General features: G+C 41.9%; 1 protein-coding gene across 1 annotated transcript in view; it reads left to right on the top strand.

Annotated features, from left to right (window-relative positions):
- The window catches only part of CTTNBP2 (cortactin binding protein 2), a 164,568-nt gene that overhangs the window by 93,955 nt on the left and 48,795 nt on the right, over positions 1-21,818 (top strand). The window contains exons 7-8 of the mRNA XM_010831224.1: positions 2,260-2,511; positions 12,424-12,541. Coding sequence (XP_010829526.1) covers positions 2,260-2,511; positions 12,424-12,541 — 370 coding nt within the window. The remainder of the gene's footprint in view (positions 1-2,259; positions 2,512-12,423; positions 12,542-21,818) is intronic.

Here is a 21,818-nt window from a genome sequence, read left to right as displayed (position 1 = left end):
TGGAAAACTCAGCAGTGGCCACAGGACTGGAAAAGGTCAGTTTTCATTCTAATCCCAAAGAAAGGCAATGCCAAAGAATGCTCAAACTACCGCACAATTGCACTCATCTCACAAGCTAGTAAAGTAATGCTCAAAATTCTCCAAGCCAGGCTTCAGCAATACGTGAACCGTGAACTTCCAGATGTTCAAGCTGGTTTTAGAAAAGGCAGAGGAACCAGAGATCAAATTGCCAATATCTGCTGGATCATGGAAAAAGCAAGAGAGTTCCAGAAAAACATCTATTTCTGCTTTATTGACTATGCCGAAGCCTTTGACTGTGTGGATCACAATCAACTGTGGAAAATTCTGAAAGAGATGGGGATATCAGACCTCTTGAGAAATCTGTATGCAGGTCAGGAAGCAACAGTTAGAACTGGACATGGAACAACAGACTGGTTCCAAATAGAAAAAGGAGTATGTCAAGGCTGTATATTGTCACCCTGCTTATTTAACTTCTATGCAGAGTACATCATGAGAAACCCTAGACTGGACGAAACAGAAGCTGGAATCAAGATTGCCGGGAGAAATATCAATAATCAAAAATCTCAGATATGCAGATGATACCACCCTTATGGCAGAAAGTGAAGAGGAACTAAAAAGCCTCTTGATGAAAGTGAAAGTGGAGAGTGAAAAAGTTGGCTTAAAGCTCAACATTCAGAAAACGAAGATCATGGCATGTGGTCCCATCACTTCATGGGAAATAGATGGGGAAACAGTTAAAACAGTGTCAGACTTTATTTTTTTGGGCTCCAAAATCACTGCAGATGGTGACTGCAGCCATGAAATTAAAAGACGCTTACTCCTTGGAAGGAAAGTTATGACCAACCTAGATAGCATATTCAAAACCAGAGACATTACTTTGCCAACAAAGGTGCTCTAGTCAAGGCTATGGTTTTTCCAGTGGTCATGTATGGATGTGAGAGTTGGACTGTGAAGAAAGCTGAGCACTGAAGAATTGATGCTTTAGAACTGTGGTGTTGGAGAAGACTCTTGAGAGTCCCTTGGACTGCAAGGAGATCCAACCAGTCCATTCTGAAGGAGATCAGCCCTGGGATTTCTTTGGAAGGAATGATGCTAAAGCTGAAACTCCAGTACTTTGGCCACCTCATGCGAAGAGTTGACTCATTGGAAAAGACTCTGATACTGGGAGGGATTGGGGGCAGGAGGAGAAGGGGACGACAGAGGATGAGATGGCTGGCTGGCACCACTGACTCGATGGATGTGAGTCTGGGTGAACTCCGGGAGTTGGTGATGGACAGGGAGACCTGGCGTGCTGCGATTCATGGGGTTGCAAAGAGTCGGACACGACTGAGCGACTGAACTGAACTGAACAGAGGGGATCAAGATTTTCCTTAGAATAGAGTTTGTCAAACTTCAGTGCATCAGAGTTGCCCAGATGGCTGGTAAAACAGAATGCAGGGCCCCACCCCTTGAGATTTCTGATTCAGTAGTCTGGGATGCGGCTCAACAATTTACATTTCTAACAAGTTCACAGTTGGTGCTGATGGTGCTGATCAGGGAACCACACTTTGAGAACTGCTACCCTAAAAAAAAAAAATTCTGAGTCTGTTCTAACAACCAGCTAAGTGGATGATTGGGGCTTCAAAGTAATATGTTCTAGGGAATGGGCCCAATATTTTAGTTGGAACAGTTTCTAAGCTTGCATTTACCAGTGTCCATCTGCAATCCCAGAGAGGCCCATAGAGGCTGATAGATAAAGTTATTTGACTTTGTTTTTCCTTTATGTCTGCCTTTTCCATATTATCTAGAATCTTTCCTTCTGGAATCAGTGGCATAAAATTTTAAGATGACTAGAATTAGCACACTTCCCTATAAGTAGAGTTGGCTTATTATACTTGGATATAAATTTTTAAAAATGTGTATGCTGAAGTTCATTCTTTCATAATATTAAGTTGAGATTTTGTTTTACCATATATAATGCATATTTACCAGGCTGGGTATTACTAACTCACTCCAAATGGTTGAGTGTTAAGAAGAAACTCTTACAAAATAGCAGACATGAGTCAGAGCTATGGAAAAGGCACTAATTGACAGAGGTCTGAGAGAACCTAGCTCATCGATGATATTCAGGATTGGAATGCCTGCTTTTCCTGTCTCAGTGGTCCGTGGCCAAGAATATTTAGATGTGAACTTTAAATAACACTGCTCTCAACATTCATGTTGTAATCAACTCTTTCCCCCTGGTTGTTTTATTTTCAGGATGGCTGGACACCAATTCATGCAGCCGTGGACACTGGTAATGTGGACAGCCTCAAGCTTCTTATGTACCACAGAGCCCCAGCCCATGGAAACAAGTTGCAGGAGGAGCCCGGGTTGGCCATCTTAGACTTGGATCAAGAAGAAGAGCATCATGAAGGCACATCCAAGCCTGTTGTTCCTGCAGACCTCATCAACCATGCTGACAGTGAAGGCTGGACTGCTGCCCATATTGCTGCTTCAAAGGGTTTTAAGGTGTGTCTGGTAGCAGCTGGCCTCATTATACAGTTGTAATTTGGTGAGTGGCAAAGTTGGCTGCTCTTGGCTGAGTGTATTTTGCTTGACTAATTGGAGACTGAGCAGCACTATTTTTGGAAATGATCAGCTTCCAGTAAGAACCAACTATATTTTTTGTTCAGCAGATATTTACCATCAAGCATATATGAGATGTCATAAAAATCAGTTTGGAGTTTGTTAACAAATGTGGGAGTAATTCCAGACATTTTATCTCATTAAAATTAGGAAGAGAAATTGGATATTGATTGAGGCCTCAAGATTGTTTGAGTTAGTACCAAGGCCATGCAATAATTTTGAGGGAGAACCAGGATTCAGGTACACATGTTCTGTACTCTCAACTCCCTCACTATGCACTCTCTGTGCTGTCTCATGATTCATAAGAGAGAGTTCTAGGTTTCACTCATTAGAGAAAGATTGTGATTATTAAAGAAATAACATGACATAGGAAGCCATCCATTCATGCTTCTTTTTCCATTTAAATCACTTTAGCAATATTGCTTTAACAATGAAAAGCTATCAGGAAGCTGAGTGCAAGGCATTATGGAAGCTAACATTTGTAGGAATCATTTATGTGATTAGGTAACTCCTAGTTCAGGGGCAGGAGTGCAAAATACAAGACAAGCATAGGATAAGAGAAGCACAGAAAATTTAAAACAAGGATAGTAGACATGTATTTGAAACAATACAAAAATGTAAATTCTTATTTTTTGCAAGACAGAATGCATGTATTTCAGGGAGCAGAGCTGTGGAATATTAGGCTCAGAAATGACTCATTCTGGAGGAGATAGAAATGATTTTGGCCTTGCAGGCTGGGTTACATTTGTCACCCATCACTGGGAGAGGAGAGTAGTTCAGATGCAGGGAACAGTAGGAATGGTATGGAAGTAGAGAGGCTCCAGTTGAGCTATGAAGAGTGGTGAGAAGACAAGACTAGGAGTTTCATAGTATGGCACAGGCCTTCGGTGATGCACTGAGTTTTATTTACTAGACAGAGTAAAACTGTTGAAAAGTTTGTACAAAGGAACAAAAGAATCATCTCTATAGTTTAAATTGCTTGATTGAGCAATGACATTTAGAAGATTTGGGATTATGAGAATGTTGATGGCAGGGAGAGAGACTAGGTGAAAGATGATGAGACTGGTAGAAATCATAAGAGAGGTCACAGAGTAGAAATGTCCAAGAACTGCAGACAGATTAGATGCATTGAATGAATGGGATGAATAGAAGGATCATAGTTACGTTCCCAGAAAGAGGAAAGAAGAGGTGTTGTTGTGATCCAGCAGACAGAATGTGGGTTTAGGCATGCTGAATTTAATGCTGGGACGTGTTCATCCAGATGGAGATATCTGGAAATAGCTAGAAATGTGCATTTGGAGCTCCTGGTTGGTAACTTCCTGTGTTATGATCTAGAGCAGAAGCTGTTCATCTTGGACTTGGGTGTTTTTGAAACAAGTGAGAAACAGGAATGAGTCAGTCCAGTGTGGAGGTATTGCTTGGTAGTAGTAGTTTACTCCCGATTATCCTTTAAAAAAAAAAAAAAACCTACAGTAATTATATGAGCTTGATATTTGTGTATTGATTTGAATGGAATGCAATGACATTTGACATAAAAGTACTTGGAAGGCAAAGATGGGAAATATGAAAGGCTTAAATTTGAATAGGCATAAGTAATCGAGGACAGTGAATCTCATTTGATGGAGAAAATGTGTGTTGCAGGGGTGGTTTTTTTACTTACCTCCCTCTTCTAGAAAATCTCAGAGTATAATGTGAAAGGCTACTGACAGTGGTAGGCTGTTCATACGCTCAACCTGAAGGCAAGAAAAAAAGAATATGAAACCTGAGCATCACTGAGAGGAGCTCTCCCTCCAGGTTGAGTAACCCTTTAGGGTGGGGGCTTATGGTGCCACTCAGCTCCTCCTTTATGAACTCCTCATTAGGCTTGGTGGTTTCATGGCTGAAGATGGTATCTTCATGGATTTCCAGGCCCTTGGCAACGTGGATGCTCTGTCAAGGGAAATAGAATTTCTCATGTCTAATATGACTCTTCCAATAGTCTCTTATTTTAAGAATTTAAGATAAATTTTGAATAAGAAGAGAGATTTTAGAAAGTAAGCGTGGCTGACAACATTGACACACTGCAAAGAAAAATAATAGATTAAAATAACAGGCTTTTTTTTTTTTTTTTGCCCTGGAGTAGATACTTTGTCTTCCAGGCTTACTTCTTCATTACAATTAGGACATTTAAACTATGGAACTTCCCTGGTGGCTCAGAGGTTAAAGCGTCTGCCTCCAATGCGGGAGACCCGGGTTCGATTCCTGGGTCGGGAAGATCCCCTGGAGAAGGAAATGGTAACCCACTCCAGTACTCTTGCCTGGAGAATCCCATGGATGGAGAAGCCTGGTAGGCTACGGTCCACGGGGTCGCAAAGAGTCAGACACGACTGAACGACTTCACTTCACTTCAAACTATGGAGAGATGAATAGACATTGGGAATGAAGACCAGATTGCCTGGTTTCATTACTCTTCACACGATACCACTCAGCCTGCCTTCCTAGTCATGGGTATTGGAAGATATTTTTGCATCCTTGCCTAATACAGTGTTTATATCGTGGCTGAGATAGTTGTCCAGAGAGGTAATCTATTCACAACTAAGTTGCTAAGAGTAGTTTTCAGAAAAAATACATTACAATCCTGAGTTAATCATTGTGTGGGTGAAGAGATTCTACACTGACCACAGTAGGGCTTAAAAGATGTATGTTTTTTTTTTTTTCTACCATAGCATACATGTGTCCGATCTACATAAGGTAGTAGCGCATTGTTACCCAAGAATATCACTTCAGTTTCCACATGTTTCTCAACTGACAAACGTGGGATTTTGGAGCTTGAAGACACATAGCTCATCTATTCCAACCCCCTTGCCTTGCAGATGAAAAAGTTTCAGTTTTGGGAAATCGCATAATTAATTCCCCAAAGTCAATTCATAGAAGATCAGGTTCCTCAGTCAGTCCTTTTTCCACTTAGTTCTTGGTCTTTTTCCCAATGACTAAGCAATTTATAATCACCATTTGGTCTTTGGTAACCAGCGTAGCTCTCTCTAAAGCTGGTCTGTGACTACTGCACGGCCGAACTCGTCACTGAGGATAAACTTGTTTTCATCACTCAGTGTGCGTAGATAGAAGAATTTCTTAGTGAAACTCTGTGTTCTGTCATGAGAACTTTGACACATCAAGTTCCTGCAGCAGAAATAGATTAGGGAGAGTATCTGGATTTGAGCATCTGGTTGTCAAAGCTCTCATACAACAGATTCTTAATTTGAGGGACTCTGCATGTTGTAAGTCCAGGAGTAGATTATAACTCTAGCTTACATATTGCCAAGGCGGAGGCTACCTATCACTTCTGTTCTTACTCAGTCTTTCTGGGTTGTTTAACATGTTGATTCTAATGCAGACCTCTCCTTGGCTTCCACAACACTGCCCCTTCTTTGCTTCCCTTCTGAATTTGATGATCAGGCTTTTTCTTTGTTTTTTTTTTTTTTTTCTGGTTTTTCTTTTTTAACCCTAGGAAACTCCCAAGCCATCCTAGCTGTCTAGTCCTATTTTTAAGAATTTATCCAGTCTTTCAACTTCAACTGTGGCTTCTACAATAACTCTTCCCAAGCCCAGATCTCCCACCTGGCTTTTTACCTGCTTTCCAGTCATTTATTTTCCACCATCCTAGAGGTCATCCCTAAGCAGGCCCGTGGTCCTCTGGTCAGGCAGTGGTCCTCTTGTTGCCATCTTTATGCTGTTCTCGCATTGTTCTGGGATTGTAGACTGACTGATGCCTTTTTAGCTCTTAACCAGGTGAATCCCAGGCATTTCCTCCCACATTCTAGCATCCGCCCTAAATGGATGGTCTGCATGAGGTGTGTATCTTAAGTGCAGAGGCCCACATAGAGCCCTACAATGTAGATTTTCTCTCCCTAGGTCATGCCTACAAGGAAGAAAAAAAATGATAGGAGTCCTTAAAATTCTTTCTTGTCACAGAGAGTTGGGTACCTGGCTAGAAAAGACAAAGACAGGATAATTTGTGAGGTTGGACCAAATCTTTGGGACTAGATGCTAATCATGGTAAATAGAAATCCAGTCTTTGGAGTCTTTTATTTTTTGTGCTTTTGATTCTCCTTGACTATTTTCCTCTTAATTTTTATAAGATTATTTTTGAAAAGGCCAGATTGACTCAACTGTGTGTAGACAAAGGAAAGGCTCTTTTTTAAAACCTCATTCCAGAATGTCCAGTGCAGAGCGTTGCACACTTGCTTAATTTAACCACCAGTGACTCACTGACAGGATCCTAAAGGATTCTCACATAAACTTGGCCAACCAGAGTTGTGCTCCCACCCCTCACTGAAGAGCTGCACTTTCCAGTGTTTTCCAGTATTTTCCACTGACACCTTTCATGGATCTAATTTGACCCTTTTTCTCCTCTCACTCTATACTTTCCCCCTTGAATGATCTTACTGGTCCCCAGAATATAATCTGTAGAGGTTCCAAAATCTTCTCTCTAGCCACTTATTCACGTTGTCAGTCCTTTCAGGAAGATCCTGTGTAGGAAGCCCACGATTTACAGGGCATCTCCTTGATAGCCCAGTTGGCCCAATACAGCCCTTGTGGATGCCCATCATCCCAATGGAACCATTAACAGTGCCCCCTTTTACTCCTAAAAGTGTCTTAGTTCAGACAGATGTACAGTAACCCTATCGATGGCCATTGCTATCTATCTATAGTGGTGATGGTGGTGTTTAGTCACTCAGTTGTGTCCAGCTCTTTGTGACCCCATGGACTGTAGCCTGCCAGGCTCCTCTGTCCATGGGATTTCCCAGGCAAGAATATTGGAGTGGGTTGCCATTTCCTTCTCCAGGGGATCTTCCTGACCAGGGATCGAACCCATATCTCCTGCAAATCTCATGCATTGCAGGTTGCTTCTTTACTGCTGAGCCATCCAGGAAGCCCTACTGATGGCCATATTCGCATTTATTTCCACCAAACAGCTCCATGAGGATGTGTCCCCAGACTTCTGTGTTTATAGTGCATCTCTGTTCCTCCTCTCTTAATCCAGTAACATCATCTGACATTTGTGTCTCTTGCTCCATCTTCCTAAGTTACTGAGTTCAAATGATGGATACAAGTCTAGATTTTATTCCTTTATAAATGAGTGCATGAACAAAGAGGAGGCTGTGTTTTTAAACACATTCCAGGATGTCCCTCTGGGAGCCCTCATCACAGGCTGTCTGAACTTGCATAGGCTGCTGTGGTCTCCCCATCTCCAGTCTCACCACCTCCTTTATGCTGCTTTGAGAGGGACCTTTCTAGTTGGTCGTGTATTTTACCCCTCATCTTTCCAAGGATAACTGATCTTTCTGTCACTTCGAGGATGAGTGCCAGCCCTGTATGTGACAGTCAGGTCCCTTCCAGCTCTGGCCTCAGCCTCTTTGCACCAGCACACTCCTGGCTTCTTCTCCCCTGTGCTCTCTGCTCGAATCCTGCAGACATCCTGTGCTGTCTCCTCTCCCTGCCTTTGCATCTGCTGTTCCCATTACCCCAAATGGCCCCTTCTGTCCTGACCCCTCCCTGCCTGGAAAACATCTCAGCTTAGGTCTTGGCTTCCAGGAGTTCATTGCTCCCAGGGTACCTCTTCACACTTCACTTAGGGAGCTTGTTCTTTACTGGAATTATTTATATACCCGCTTCCCTCTCCACTGCCTCCAAAAAAATCACTTTCATCATTGTATATATTGTGCTCAGCAGCCTCTGGCCCACGGGTACTAAACGTTTGTTGAATCAAGGAGTAAATGAGTAAATTTTATGACAGTTCTCTTAACCGGTTTCCTTCCTGTCACTTTGTTTTTCAGTATGTCTTCCAAACTCACTAGTTGGTTTTCAGAACTGAGTTGATCACGGCACTTGTCTACCCAGACGTATCCTTCTGTCTCCTGCAAAGAGTCATGCTCCCTCTCCCTCAGCCCTTCCTGGCTAACTCCAGCCACCTTCGTCTCCCTGCTAAATCTCTGCTTCCTCAGCTGTTGTTACCCATCGTGTTGTTTCTCCATCTCCCCTGCTCTGACCAGCAGTGGGCACAGCCACATCCCAAGGTTGTTCCTGACGTGGGTGCTGGACCTCACCTGTGCATTTGTGGACTGAATTCCCTCCCACTCCCTCTGCCCAAGCTCAGTGTCTCAGGTTTCCTGCCCTGAGCTGGATCTTATCTCTAGCTCTTTGGACGTGAGTGTTCTTCTTAGTCTACCTGGCACTGGTACCTTTCTTCTCAGCTCTTAAAGGCCACTGACAGAGGTGGTTCATTGACCCTAAACATCCCTTCTCCCCTCTTCTACAATAACAAACCTCTCAGAGTTCAGCCCCAAATAAAGAATACATTTTCCAGCTTCCTGGAAGATGACCATGGCTGCCTACCTAAGTTCTGGCAATTGGGATGTGAGTGGAAATAGAAGCCGAAACCAAAGCCCACTGCCTTTTAAAGTTTCTGCTCGCTAGAGACATGTATCTATGTTGTGGTTAATAGCACTTTAACTTAGACTTAGTCATCTGGACTACTTGCTTTACATCCCTTGGAATAGTCTACCCAGTTTAGGTCCCCTGAGAATCCGTGTCCAGAAACAGCAGTTGGCATCACAGCATTTGTTCTCTTCGCTCAGATCCCACCCATCAGTGAGAGAGCTTAGATGTTTTTCTCTACCTTTCCCGCTTCTTCTTCTGCTGAGTAAAACTTTGCCCCTCACGTCCATAGGCCCCCTTTCCTGCATGTTTTCCTCATGACTCTTGACAACATGTCATGTTTCTGCCGGAGAAACAGAACTGTTACCTTATTCATCGTCACAACCCTGGGGTCTTGACACAGCTCCTGGCATGCAGGTGCTTAGTTCCTATTTCATAACGTTGTGAGGTTTGATGAGCACTAAATACACGTGCAGTCTTGTAACGGTGCCTGGCGCTTAGTATGTGCTTGAATAGTTTTTGTAGCTGCTGTTGTTAAGTGTTGGTTAGGTAAAGTTCTCATCTTCTTTGTGTTCCCCATGGAGCTCAGCAGAGTGCTGGGAAACTCACAGTTGTGGCCCCATTTGGATATGCCTTATCCTGCTATCTTTCTGACATTCTGTGCTTCGTTTTAGAGAAAGCCACTGCTTAGATTATTGCCTACTGATCTGCCTGACTATAATAATTATACACAACCCACCTTATAGGTGGACTTGAATCTTGCAAATTTTGGTTGCATCTTTTATCATTTCTGTTTCTAATTTGAACTAACATCACCTAGAATTGTGACATTTGTTGATGTGCTATAATTCCTCACCACTTACCTGAATACTTGGGCTGTTTTCTAATTTGTGATGATTATGTTGATTGTAACAAATACAGCAAGCTAATAAATATTGAGAGTGTTCTATGTGCCAAGAATATAAATTACTAGCTTTTCATTTAAATCACCTAACAACCTTTTGAAATATAGATATATGAGACGCAGATAAGGAAACTGAAGCAGAAAAATGTTAAATGATTTACCAAAAGTCAGATAAAAATCATTTATATTGGCAGGATAAGACACCAGGTCTGTTTTATCTCTAACCTGTTTTTGCTACAAGTACTAACTTGTGTAATAAATATATTATTTCTGTCTCTTATCATCTGAGAATTCATGAAGTTTAGTGCTCAGATTTCATTCTGCTTGAATCTTTCATTTGAGTCAATTTCATTAACTCTCATGCATTTACTGATGTTGTACAAATTAGTAATATCAATGGGATAAAAACTATTATTTATTTATTTGGCTTAGTTTTTAGTTCATTTCTTAGCTTAGTGGTTTTTTAAAACTTGAACCCCAGATCTATGAAAGCCAGACTTGATTGTTAGAGGAGATTCCTCCAGCCTCGACAGCAGCAGTGATAAACGCTGTTAGTTAATCCCTTTGCAGGCAAACAGATTTTCTTTATTCAAAGGTCCTCTGGCTCAGCTTCTCCATTTTGCAGGTACCAAGGCCTTGTCTCCCATCCCCTCAAGCATCCAAAAAGAGCCCCTATAGTAAATCAGCACTGGCTTCCTTTTCATATTTCACTTACTTGGTGATCTCAGCTTACTCTTTTTCTTTCTGACCCTTATGCATTCCTTGTATTTCCTCGTGGACTATGATTGCATTTAAAATATGTTTAGGAGGCAATAGGAAGCAACTGGAACTCAGATATACTCCTGGTGGGAGTGGAGTTTGGTATAGCCACTTTTAAAAGCTCTTTGCAGTATACACAGATACAGAACGTGTGCATACCCTGTGCCCCAGCAGACCGACTCTGTATGTATACCCAATAGAAATGTGTACCTGTGTCTGCCAAAGGACACGTATCAGAATGTCCATAGTAGAACCCAAATGCCCACCAACAAGAGTAGAGATGAACTGTGGTATATCCATGTGATACACAGTAATTTTAAAATAGGATGAATTGAATTATAACTATTCCTAATACATGTATGAATTTTATAGTATTATGGTGATTGAAAAGAAGCCAGATATAAAAGTGTACCTGTAATATGGTTCCATTTATATAAAACTCTTAAAACAGGCTAAGTGGACTTCCCGTCTTAGAAATCATAATAGTAGCTGCCTTTGTGAGGAGAAAGGAGGGATTAGTGGTTGAGATGGAACATTAAGGGGGCTTCCAGAATACTCCTCCCACAAGTATGTTCACTTTGTGGTAATTCTGCAAGCTTCACACTTATTTATGTACTTTTCTACATAGATATTATGTATGTATTTTCCTTACATCAGTAAGGAAAACATGTTTTATAAAACACACAAAAAAGTATCTTACAGCAAGATTAGGGAAAGCTGTTCAGACTCCTAGTTTACTGTGTTGTCAAAAGTGAAAGTCTGCCCAAAGCCTGTGTGTGTGTGTAAGTGTGTGTGTGTGTGTGTGTGTACGTGTAGGGAAGTGATGAAAAGAACAGTGCTTGTTTTGGTTGTTAGTTCCTTTTCATGGTTTCTGGTTTATTCCATTTTGTGCTTACTTTGATGGTAAATCAGGAGACAAATCAGGAAGTAATAGAAGTTGAAATAGCAGAGCTCCTTGATAAATATCCCAATGTAGTATCCTGCCATGCACTTACTTGAAAATGTTTGCATATATATATATTGTCTGTCTACCACTTTGAATCGAAAAACTTTGGAAAACCAAGACCTTTCACCTCAAAGGCTAGTGATACCTTTTGAGTGGAGACTCCCTGGAGCAATACAGAAGAAACTTAAAAAGCAAGGGCACATAACTTCCATGTCTATTGAGAGTGTTTTTCTAAAACCTCAGTCAATATGGTATTTACATATAATTTTCAAATAAAAAATAAGACAACATAAGATCCAAAATATATTTGTGGTTACAAGGACTCTGGGACAGAATTTGAACTCTGCACTTTTATGACCAGGAAGACAATACCTGGTCTAGAAGACAATGCTGGGCATTCGGTTGTAGCAGAAGTCTTTTTGTATTTCCAGATTACCATAAAAGGATACTGTCTGCCCAAGTCTTTTTTCCTTAATGGCACTCTGCAAACTGAGTGATTAGTAAGCCAGTTTTTCTCTTGGAACCTAAGAGGCTGTTCTAAGAGCAGCAGTGTTTTGATCTTGTGAATCACATGTAAATGAAGCCCTCTTTGCTTTTTACTTGGAGACAGTGTTTAGATTAATCTGTATATTTGGGTTGTTGGAAAAGAAATAAGCTTTCTGATCGAGAATTCCTGATTGGCTTGCCACAGGTCGCTGAATCTTCCCTTGGAGTTTTCACTTGAGTTGATTCATTTGGACAGGAGGTAATGGAGTTCTTGTCTTCACAGAACTGCCTAGAAGTCTTGTGTAGGCACGGAGGGCTGGAGCCGGAAAGAAGAGATAAGTGTAATCGGACCGCACACGATGTTGCTACTGATGACTGCAAGCACCTGCTGGAGAATCTGAGTGAGTTCCTGTGCAGCTGCGCAGCTTGTCCTGCATCCACAATGCAGGGGCCTCTGGGACTGTGGGGAAGATGCTGATGCAGCTTCAGTTTTCTCATTCTCTTCTTAAATTCCATTCAACACTAGCTGCTATAGAAACACTGATTATAAATGGGATACTTTTATTTTTCCATGTAGAATGGCTTTTTACAGAATTACTGAAACAGTGCTAGCTCTTTCTAGTCTTTGACCTTGGACAATATTTAATAATCATTGCTTTTTTTCTTCTGACTTAGATTATCTTTCTAGACATGAGACTGGGAAGGTACAAAAAAAAAAAAAATCATGGCCAACTAGTTTGCTATTAGCTGTCTGTGTGAATGTAGGCAGGTCAGTTATCTCTCAATATCTGGTTGCCTGCCTGTCTAGGAAGATAACCTTTTGATTCCATTCTAGCTCTAAGAGTATATGCTTCTCAGCACATGCTGTGAAAGTTTCACTTGCGGGTGTGTGAATATGGAGTTCTCAGTTCATTTCAGTCGCTCAATTGTGTCCAACTCTTTGTGACCCCATGAACTATAGCATTCCATGCATCCCTGTCCATCACCAACTCCCGGAGTCCACCCAAACTCATGTCCATTGAGTCGGTGATGCCATCCAACCATCTCATCCTCCTTCGTCCCCTTCTCCTCCTGCCCTCAATCTTTCCCAACATCAGGGTCTTTTCAAATGAGTCAGCTCTTCCTATCAGGTGGCCAAAGTATTGGAGTTTCAGCTTCAACATCAGTCCTTCCAGTGAACACCCAGGACTGACCTCCTTTAGGATGGACTGGTTGGATTGCCTTGTAGTCCAAGGGACTCTCAAGAGTCTTCTCCAACACCACAGTTCAAAAGCATCAATACTTCATCGCTCAGCTTTCCCCATACTCCAACTCTCACATCCGTACATGACTATTGGAAAAACCATAGCCTTGACTAGATGGACCTTTGTTGGCAAAGTAATGTCTCTGCTTTTGAATATGCTATCTAGGTTGGTCATAACTTTCCTTCCAAGGAGTAAGCGTCTTTTAATTTCATGGCTGCAGTCACCATCTGCAGTGATTTTGGAGCCCCCCAAAAAATAAAGTCAGCCACTGTTTCCACTGTTTCCCCATCTATTTGCCATGAAGTGACGGGACCGGGTGCCATCTTAGTTTTCTGAATGTTGAGTTTGAAGCCAACTTTTTCACTCTCCTCTTTCACTTTCATCAGGAGGCTTTTTTTTTTTGCATCCAAGTACTGCATTTCAGACTCTTTTGTTGACCATGATGGTGACTCCATTTCCTCTAAGGGATTCCTGCCCACAGTAGTAGATATAATGGTCATCTGAGTTAAATTCACCCATTCCAGTCCATTTTAGTTCGCTGATTCCTAGAATGTCAACGTTCACTCTTGCCACCTCCTGTTTGACCACTTCCAGTTTGCTCTGTTTCATGGACCTAACATTCTAGGTTCCTATGCAATAATGCTCTTTATAGCATTGTACCTTGCTTCTCTCACCAGTCATATCCATAACTGGGTGTTGTTTTTGCTTTGGCTCCATCCCTTCATTCTTTCTGAAGTTATTTCTCCACTGATCTTCAGTAGCATATTGGGCACCTACCAACCTGGAGTGCTAGATCAAATGAAATAGTCCGACCTCTTATGTCAGGATGATCACTCACCCCATCCAGTCAGCCAGCCCTCTCAGTAGTTGGTCTTGAGCTTACATTCTAACACTGAGACAGAAAATGAACAATAAACATAAGAAATGATTCATTATATAGTATGTGAGATGATAATATGTGCTACATAAAAGACCAAGAGGGATGGGGAGTGAGAGGGTAGGTTTCAATTTTTAAAATGATAGGCAGGTAGCCTCACCACTAAGACATCTGAGCAAACACTTGGAGGTGAGGAAGGGGTAGCTCTGAGACTCTCTCAGGTAAGAACTTTCCAGGCAGAGTGTCAAGTGGACTGAGCCCTAACAAGTAGGAGCCTATCTGTGTGTTTGAGGAACAGCACTCAGGGCTGAATGACCGGGTTGGAATGAGTGAGGGAAGGAAATAGGAAGACAGGTCAAAGAATTTACAGGAGGGCAGGAGGGTGGAGCCATTTTGGGGACTTAAGGTAGCTATTTCAGTGTTTGAGCATAGGAGTGATGGGACCTGGTGTACATTTTTTTTTTTAAGAATTTCTGTCCTTTTTTAAATTTAGGAACATTATAAGCAATCCTACCCTATTAAAAAAGATATTTGTTAGCTATTTCATGATAGAATTTGCTTTTATTGACTTAGACATAAGTGAGCTTCTAACTAATACAACATTGTAAATCAACTGTATTCCAAAAAAATTGCTTAAATGGTTACTAAGAAAAGATAAAATCAAAGGAATCTCATAATAATTGTAAAAGCGAATCCTGGCAATGTCCCTAATAAGAATGGTGTACATTATAATGGTGTCTCTAACTGCTTTGTCAACCATCAACTAGGAAGTCACAGGCCTAATATAGCCAATAATGACGTCTCAGTTCAGGATCGTAGTAGATAAGGACATGTGGGTTCTGGATATAGCTAAGGATAAGCCAACAGAACTTCCTAATCACTGACTGTGAATTACAAGAGAGGGGATTTATGGATAACGCCCAAGATTTTCAGCCTGAACAACTGGCAGTATAGCGTTGCCCTCAGCTGTCAAGGGAAAGGCTGTGGGTGAAGCTGATTTTGTCGACAAAGATCAGGAGTTACATTTTGAATTATGAATTTGAGACATCTTGTAGGGTGTCTCTGTAGGAGGTATCAGATAAGCAAGAATTCTGAAGATGGGTATGAGCTGGGTTTACATATCTGAGAATCAGCAGTCTAGAGATAGTTTTTAAAGTCATGGAACTGGATTAGGTTATGAAGGCAGTGAACACAGATAAAAAAAATAAGAGAAATAAATGAGCCTTGCCAGACTCTATTATTAAGAAGTCTGCAAAATGGCACCCCACTCCAGTACTCTTGCCTGGAAAATCCCATGGACGGAGGAGCCTGGTAGGCTGGAGTCCATGGGGTTGCGAAGAGTCGAACATGACTGAGTGACTTCACTTTGACTTTTCACTTTCATGCATTGGAGAAGGAAATGGCAACCCACTCCAGTGTTCTTGCCTGCAGAATCCCAGGGACAGCGGAGCCTGGTGGGCTGCTGTCTTATGGGGTTGCACAGAGTTGGACACGACTGAAGTGACTGAGCAGCAGCAAACAGGGAAGGGGCCAGCAAAGGAACAACATTAGAGGATGACCAGTGAAATGTGAGGAAATCCATGAGGAGTGAATTGAAGAGCAGAGAGATCAGTTATGTTGGAAGCTGTTGAGTAAAGACTGAAAATAAAAATCTAGTAGTTGGTCATTTCCCCTTCATGGATCACAGGCTTCTTGTGGTGAAAGGGCTTGCATAACTCAGTGAAGCCATGAGCCTTGCCATGCAGGGCCACCCAAGATGAATGGGTCATAGTGAAGAGTTAAGATAAAATGTGGTCCACTGCAGGAAGAAGTATTTTTTGCCAAGAGAACCCAATCAACAGTATGAAGAGGCAAACAGATACAACACCGGAAGAGGAGCCCTCTGTGTGAGAAGGTGTCCAATATGCTACAGAGGAAGAGCAGAGGGCAATTACTAATAGCTCCAGGAAGAATGAAATGTCTGGGCTAAAGCAGAAATGATGCTCAGTTGTGGATGTGTCTGGTGGTGAAAGTAAAGTCTGATGCAGTAAAGAACAATATTGCATAGGAACCTGGAATGTTAGGTCCATGAATCAAGGTAAATTGGACGTGGTCAAGCAGGAGATGGCAAGATTGAACATCAACATCTTAGCAATCAGTGACTGAAATGGACAAGAATGGGCAAATTTAATTCAGATGACCATTGCATCTACTACTGTGGGCAAGACTCACTTAGAAAAAATGCATTAACCCTCATAGAGTCCAATACGCAATACTTTGGTGCAATCTCAAAAATGATAGAATGATCTCAGTTCATTTCCAAAGCAAACCATTCAACATCACAGTAATCCAAGTCAGTGTGCCAACCACTGATGCAGAAGAAGCTGAAGCTGACTGCTTCTATGAAGAATTACAAGACTTTCTAGAACCAACACCAAAAAAAGATGTCTTTTCATCATAGGGGATTTGAATGCAAAAGTAGGAAGTCAAGAGAGACCCAGAATAACAGGCAAGTTTGGCCTCGGAGTACAAAATAAAGAAGCAGGGCAAAGGCTAATAAGAGTTTTCTTAAGAGAACACACCGGTCGTAGCAAATACCATTTTCCAACAACCCAAGATATGACTATATGTGGACATCACCAGGTGGTCAATACCAATATCAGATTGATTATGTTCTTCACAGACCCAGATGGAGAAACTCTATATAGTCAGCAAAAAAACAAGACCTGGAGCTGCCTGTGGCTCACATCATGGGCTTCTTATTGCAAAACTTAGGCTTTAATTAAAGAAAGTAGGGAAAACCATTAGGCCATTCAGGTATGACCTAAATCAAATCCCGTATGATTATACAGTGATGGTGACGACTAGCTTCAAAGGAGTAGATCTGATAGAGTGTCTGAAGAACTATGGACAGAGGTTCATAACATTGTACAGGAGTTAGTGATCAAAACCATACCAAAGAAAAAGAAATGCAGGATGGCAAAGTGGTTGTCTGAGGAGGCTTTACAAATAGCTGAGAAAGAAGAGAAGTGAAGGGCAAAGGAGAAAAGGAAAGATATACCCAACTGAATGCAGAGTTCCAGAGAATAGCAAGGAACGATAAGAAGCCCTTCATAAATGAACAGTGCGAAGAAGTAAACAATAGAATGGGAAATACCAGAGATCACTTCAAGAAACTTGGAAATATCAAGGGAACATTTCATGTGAGGATGGTGCATGATACAAGACAGAAATGGTAAGGACCTAACAGAAGCAGAAGAGATTAAGAAGAGGGGGCAAGAATACACCAAAGAACTATACAAGAAAGGTCTTAATGACCCAGATAACCACGATGGTGTGGTAACTCACCTACAGCCAGACATCCTGGAGTGTGAAATTAAGTGGGCCTTAGGAAGCATTACTACGAGCAAAGCTAGTAGAGGTGAAGGAATTCCAGTTGAGCTATTTAAAATCCTAAAAAATGATGCTGTTGAAGTGCTGCATTCAATATGTCAGCAAATTTGGAAAACTCAGCAGTGGCCATAGGACTAGAAAAGGTTAATTTTCATTCCAGCCCCAGAGAAGAGCAATGCCATAGATATTCAAACTACTGTACAGTTGCCCTCATTTTGCATGTTTGCAAGGTTATGCTCAAAATTCTTCAAGCTAGGCTTCAAGAGTATGTGAACCGAGAACTTCCACATGTATAAGCTGGATTTAGAAAAGGCAGAGGAACCAGAGACCAAATTGCCAATATCCTTTGGATCACAGAAAAAGCAAGGGAATTCCTGAAAAAGCATCTATTTCTGCTTCATTGAGTATGTTAAGTCTTTGACTGTGTGGATCCCAACAGTTTGTTAAAACTTGTTAAAGAGAGGGGAGTACCAGACTCCCTTACTGTCTGCTGAGAAACCAGTATGCAGGTCAAGAAGCATGAGTTAGAACCGGACACAGAGTAGTTGACTCGTTCAAAATAGGGAAAGGAGTATATCAAGGCTATCTATTGTCACCCTGCTTATTTAACTTCTGTTCACAGTACCGGGCCTCCCAAGTGGCGCTAAAGGTAAATAACCTGCCTGCCAATGCAAAAGACATAAGAGGTAGGGTTTCTATCTCTGAAAGAGGGCGTGGCAACCCATTCCAATGTTCTGGCCTGGAGAATCCCATGGACAGAGGTGCCTGGCCGGCTGTAGCCCATGCGGTCACAAAGAGGCAGACAAAGCTGAAGCACCTTAGCATGTACACATGCAGAGTACGTCACGCAAAATGCTGGGCTGGATGGATCATAAGCTGGAATCAAGACTGCCAGGAGAAATATCAATAAGCTCAGATACGCAGAGGATAGAGCTCTAATGGCAATGACAGAAGGTGGAGAGGAACTAAAGGGCTTCTTGATGAGGGTGAAAGAGGAGAGTGAAAAACCTGGGTTAAAACTCAACATTCAAAAAACTAAGACCTTGGCATCTGGTCCTTTTGGAAACAGTGAGAAACTTTATTTTCTTGGGCTCCAAAATCACTGTAGACGGTGACTGCAGTCATGAAGATGCTTGCTCCTTGGAAGGGAAGCTGTAACAAACCTAGACAATGTATTAAAAAGCAGAGCCATCACTTTGTCCGTAGAGTCAAAGCTAGGGTTTTCCCAAAAGTCATGTATGGATGTGAGAGTTGGACCATAAAAAAGGCTGAGTGTCAAAAAATGGATGTTTTCTAGCTGTGGTCCTGTGGAAGATTCTTGAGAGTCCCTTGGACTGCCCAGAGATCAAACCAGTCAATCCTAAAGGAAATCAGCCCTGAATATTCACTGGAAGGACTGATGCTGAAGCTCCAGTATTTGACCACCTGATGGGAAATGCCGATTCATTGGAAAAGACCCTGATGCTGGGAAAGTGAAAGTGAAAGTTGTTCAGCCCTGTCTGACTTTTTGCAACCCCATGGACAATCAGTTCAGTTCAGTCCCTCAGTCAGAGCCAACTCTTTGCGACCCCATGAATCCCAGCACGCCAGGCCTCCCTGTCCATCACCAACTCCCGGAGTTTACCCAAACTCATGTCCATTGAGTCGGTGATGCCATCCAGCCATCTCATCCTGTGTTGTCCCCTTCTCCTCCTGCCCCCAATCCTTCCCAGCATCAGGGTCTTTTCTAATGAGTCAACTCTTTGCATGAGGTGGCCAAAGTATTGGAGTTTCAGCTTCAGCATCAGACCTTCCAACGAACACCCAGGACTGATCTCCTTTAGGATGGACTGGTTGGATCTCTTTGCAGTCCAAGGGACTCTCAAGAGTCTTCTCCAACACCACAGTTCAAAAGCATCAATTCTTTGGCGCTCAACTTTCTTCACAGTTCAACTCTCAATCCATACATGACCACTGGAAAAACCATAGCCTTGACTAGATGGACCTTTGTTGGCAAAGTAATGTCTCTGCTTTTGAATATGCTATCTATGTTGGTCATAACTTTCCTTCCAAGGAGTAAGTGTCTTTTAATTTCATGGCTGCAGTCACCATCTGCAGTGATTTTGGAGCCCCCCAAAATAAAGTCTGACACTGTTTCCACTGTTTCCTCATCTGTTTCCCATGAAGTGATGGGACCAGATGCCATGATCTTAGTTTTCTGAATGTTGAGCTTTAAGCCAACTTTTTCACTCTCCTCTTTTACTTTCATCAAGAGCCTTTTGAGTTCCTCTTCACTTTCTGCCATAAGGGTGGTGTCATCTGCATATCTGAGGTTATTGGTATTTCTCCCGGCAATCTTGATTCCAGCTTGTGCTTCTTCCAGCCCAATGTTTCTCATGATATACTCTGCATATAAGTTAAATAAGCAGGGTGACAATATACAGCCTTGACGTACTCCTTTTCCTATTGGGAACAGGTCTGCTGTTCCATGTCCAGTTGTAACTATTGCTTCCTGACCTGCATACTGGTTTCTCAAGAGGCAGGTCAGGTGGTCTGGTATCCCCATCTCTTTCAGAATTTTCCACAGATTATTGTGATCCATACAGTCAAAGGCTTTGGCGTAGTCAATAAAGCAGAAATAGATGTTTTTCTGGAACTCTCTTGCTTTTTCCATGATCCAGCAGATGTTGGCCATTTGATCTCTGGTTCTTCTGCCTTTTCTAAAACCAGCTTGAACATCTGGAAGTTCACAGTTCACGTATTGCTGAAGCCTGGCTTGGAGAATTTTGAGCATTACTTTACTAGCATGTGAGATGAGTGCAATTGTGTGGTAGTTTGATCATTCTTTGGCACTGCCTTTCTTTGGGATTGGAATGAAAACTGACCTTTTCCAGTCCTGTGGCCACTGCTGAGTTTTCCAAATTTGCTGACATATTGAGTGCAGCACTTTCACAGCATCATCTTTTAGGATTTGAAATAGCTCAACTGGAGTTCCATCACCTCCACTAGTTTTGTTCACAGTGATGCTAAGGTCCACTTGACTTCACATTCCAGGATGTCTGGCTCTAGGTGAGTGATCACACCATTGTGATTATCTGGTTTGTGAAGATCTTTTTTGTACAGTTCTTTGTATTCTTGCCACCTCTTCTTAATATCTTCTGCTTCTGTTATGTCCCTACCATTTCTGTCCTTTATTGTACCCATCTTTGCATGAAATGTTCCCTTGGTATCTCTAATTTTCTTGAAGAGATCTCTAGACTTTCCCATTCTGTTGTGTTCATCTATTTCTTTGCATTGATCGCTGAGGAAGGCTTTCTTATCTCTCCTTGCTATTCTTTGGAACTCTGCATTCAGATATCTTTCCTTTTCTCCTTGGTTTTCGCTTGGCTTCTATTCACAGCTATTTGTAAGCCCTCCCCAGACAGCCATTTTGCTTTTTTGCATTTCTTTTCCATGGGGATGGTCTTGATCCCTGTCTCCTGTACAGTGTCACGAACCTCCGTCCATAGTTCATCAGGCACTCTGTGTATCAGATCTAGTCCCTTAAATCTATTTCTTACTTCCACTGTATCATCATAAGGGATTTGATTTAGGTCATACCTGAATGGTCTAGTGGTTTCCCCTACTTTCTTCAATTTAAGTCTGAATTTGGTCTATAGAGTCCATGAAATTCTCCAGGCAAGGATACTGGAGTGGATAGCCTTTGCCTTCTCCAGAGGATCTTCCCAACCCAGGGATCGAACCCAGGTCTCCCTCATGCAGGCATATTCTTTACCAGCTGAGCCACAAGAGAAGCCTGATGCTGGAAAAGATTGAAGGCAAACAGAGAAAGCAGTGGCAGAGGATGAGATGTTTAGATAGCATCACTGACTCAACAGACATGAATTTGAGCAAAGTCTGGGAAATAGTTTAGGACAGAGGAGCCTGGCATGCTACAGTCCTTGGGGTCACAATGAGTCAGATAAGACTTAGCAACTGAACAACAGGTTGGTTAGTTAATGGAAAAAGAAGAAAAGTTTAAGAAGGGGATCATAAAAATAACATATTTTTAAACATTTTGTTTTAATTTAAAACACACCAAGTAATTCTTTCATCAACTTCTAGGTGAAGCTCTTCATATTAATATGGTTCTCCTGATCGAAGTGCCATGTATTCTTACTTGAATAGATCACACCTTTAATGTTTCATCTGTGGTTTCTAGTGTTT

Source organism: Bison bison, unplaced genomic scaffold (assembly GCF_000754665.1).
Source record: "Bison bison bison isolate TAMUID 2011002044 unplaced genomic scaffold, Bison_UMD1.0 scf7180017864525, whole genome shotgun sequence".
NCBI lineage: Eukaryota > Metazoa > Chordata > Mammalia > Artiodactyla > Bovidae > Bison > Bison bison.
This window is presented reverse-complemented; position numbering and strand designations above follow the sequence as displayed.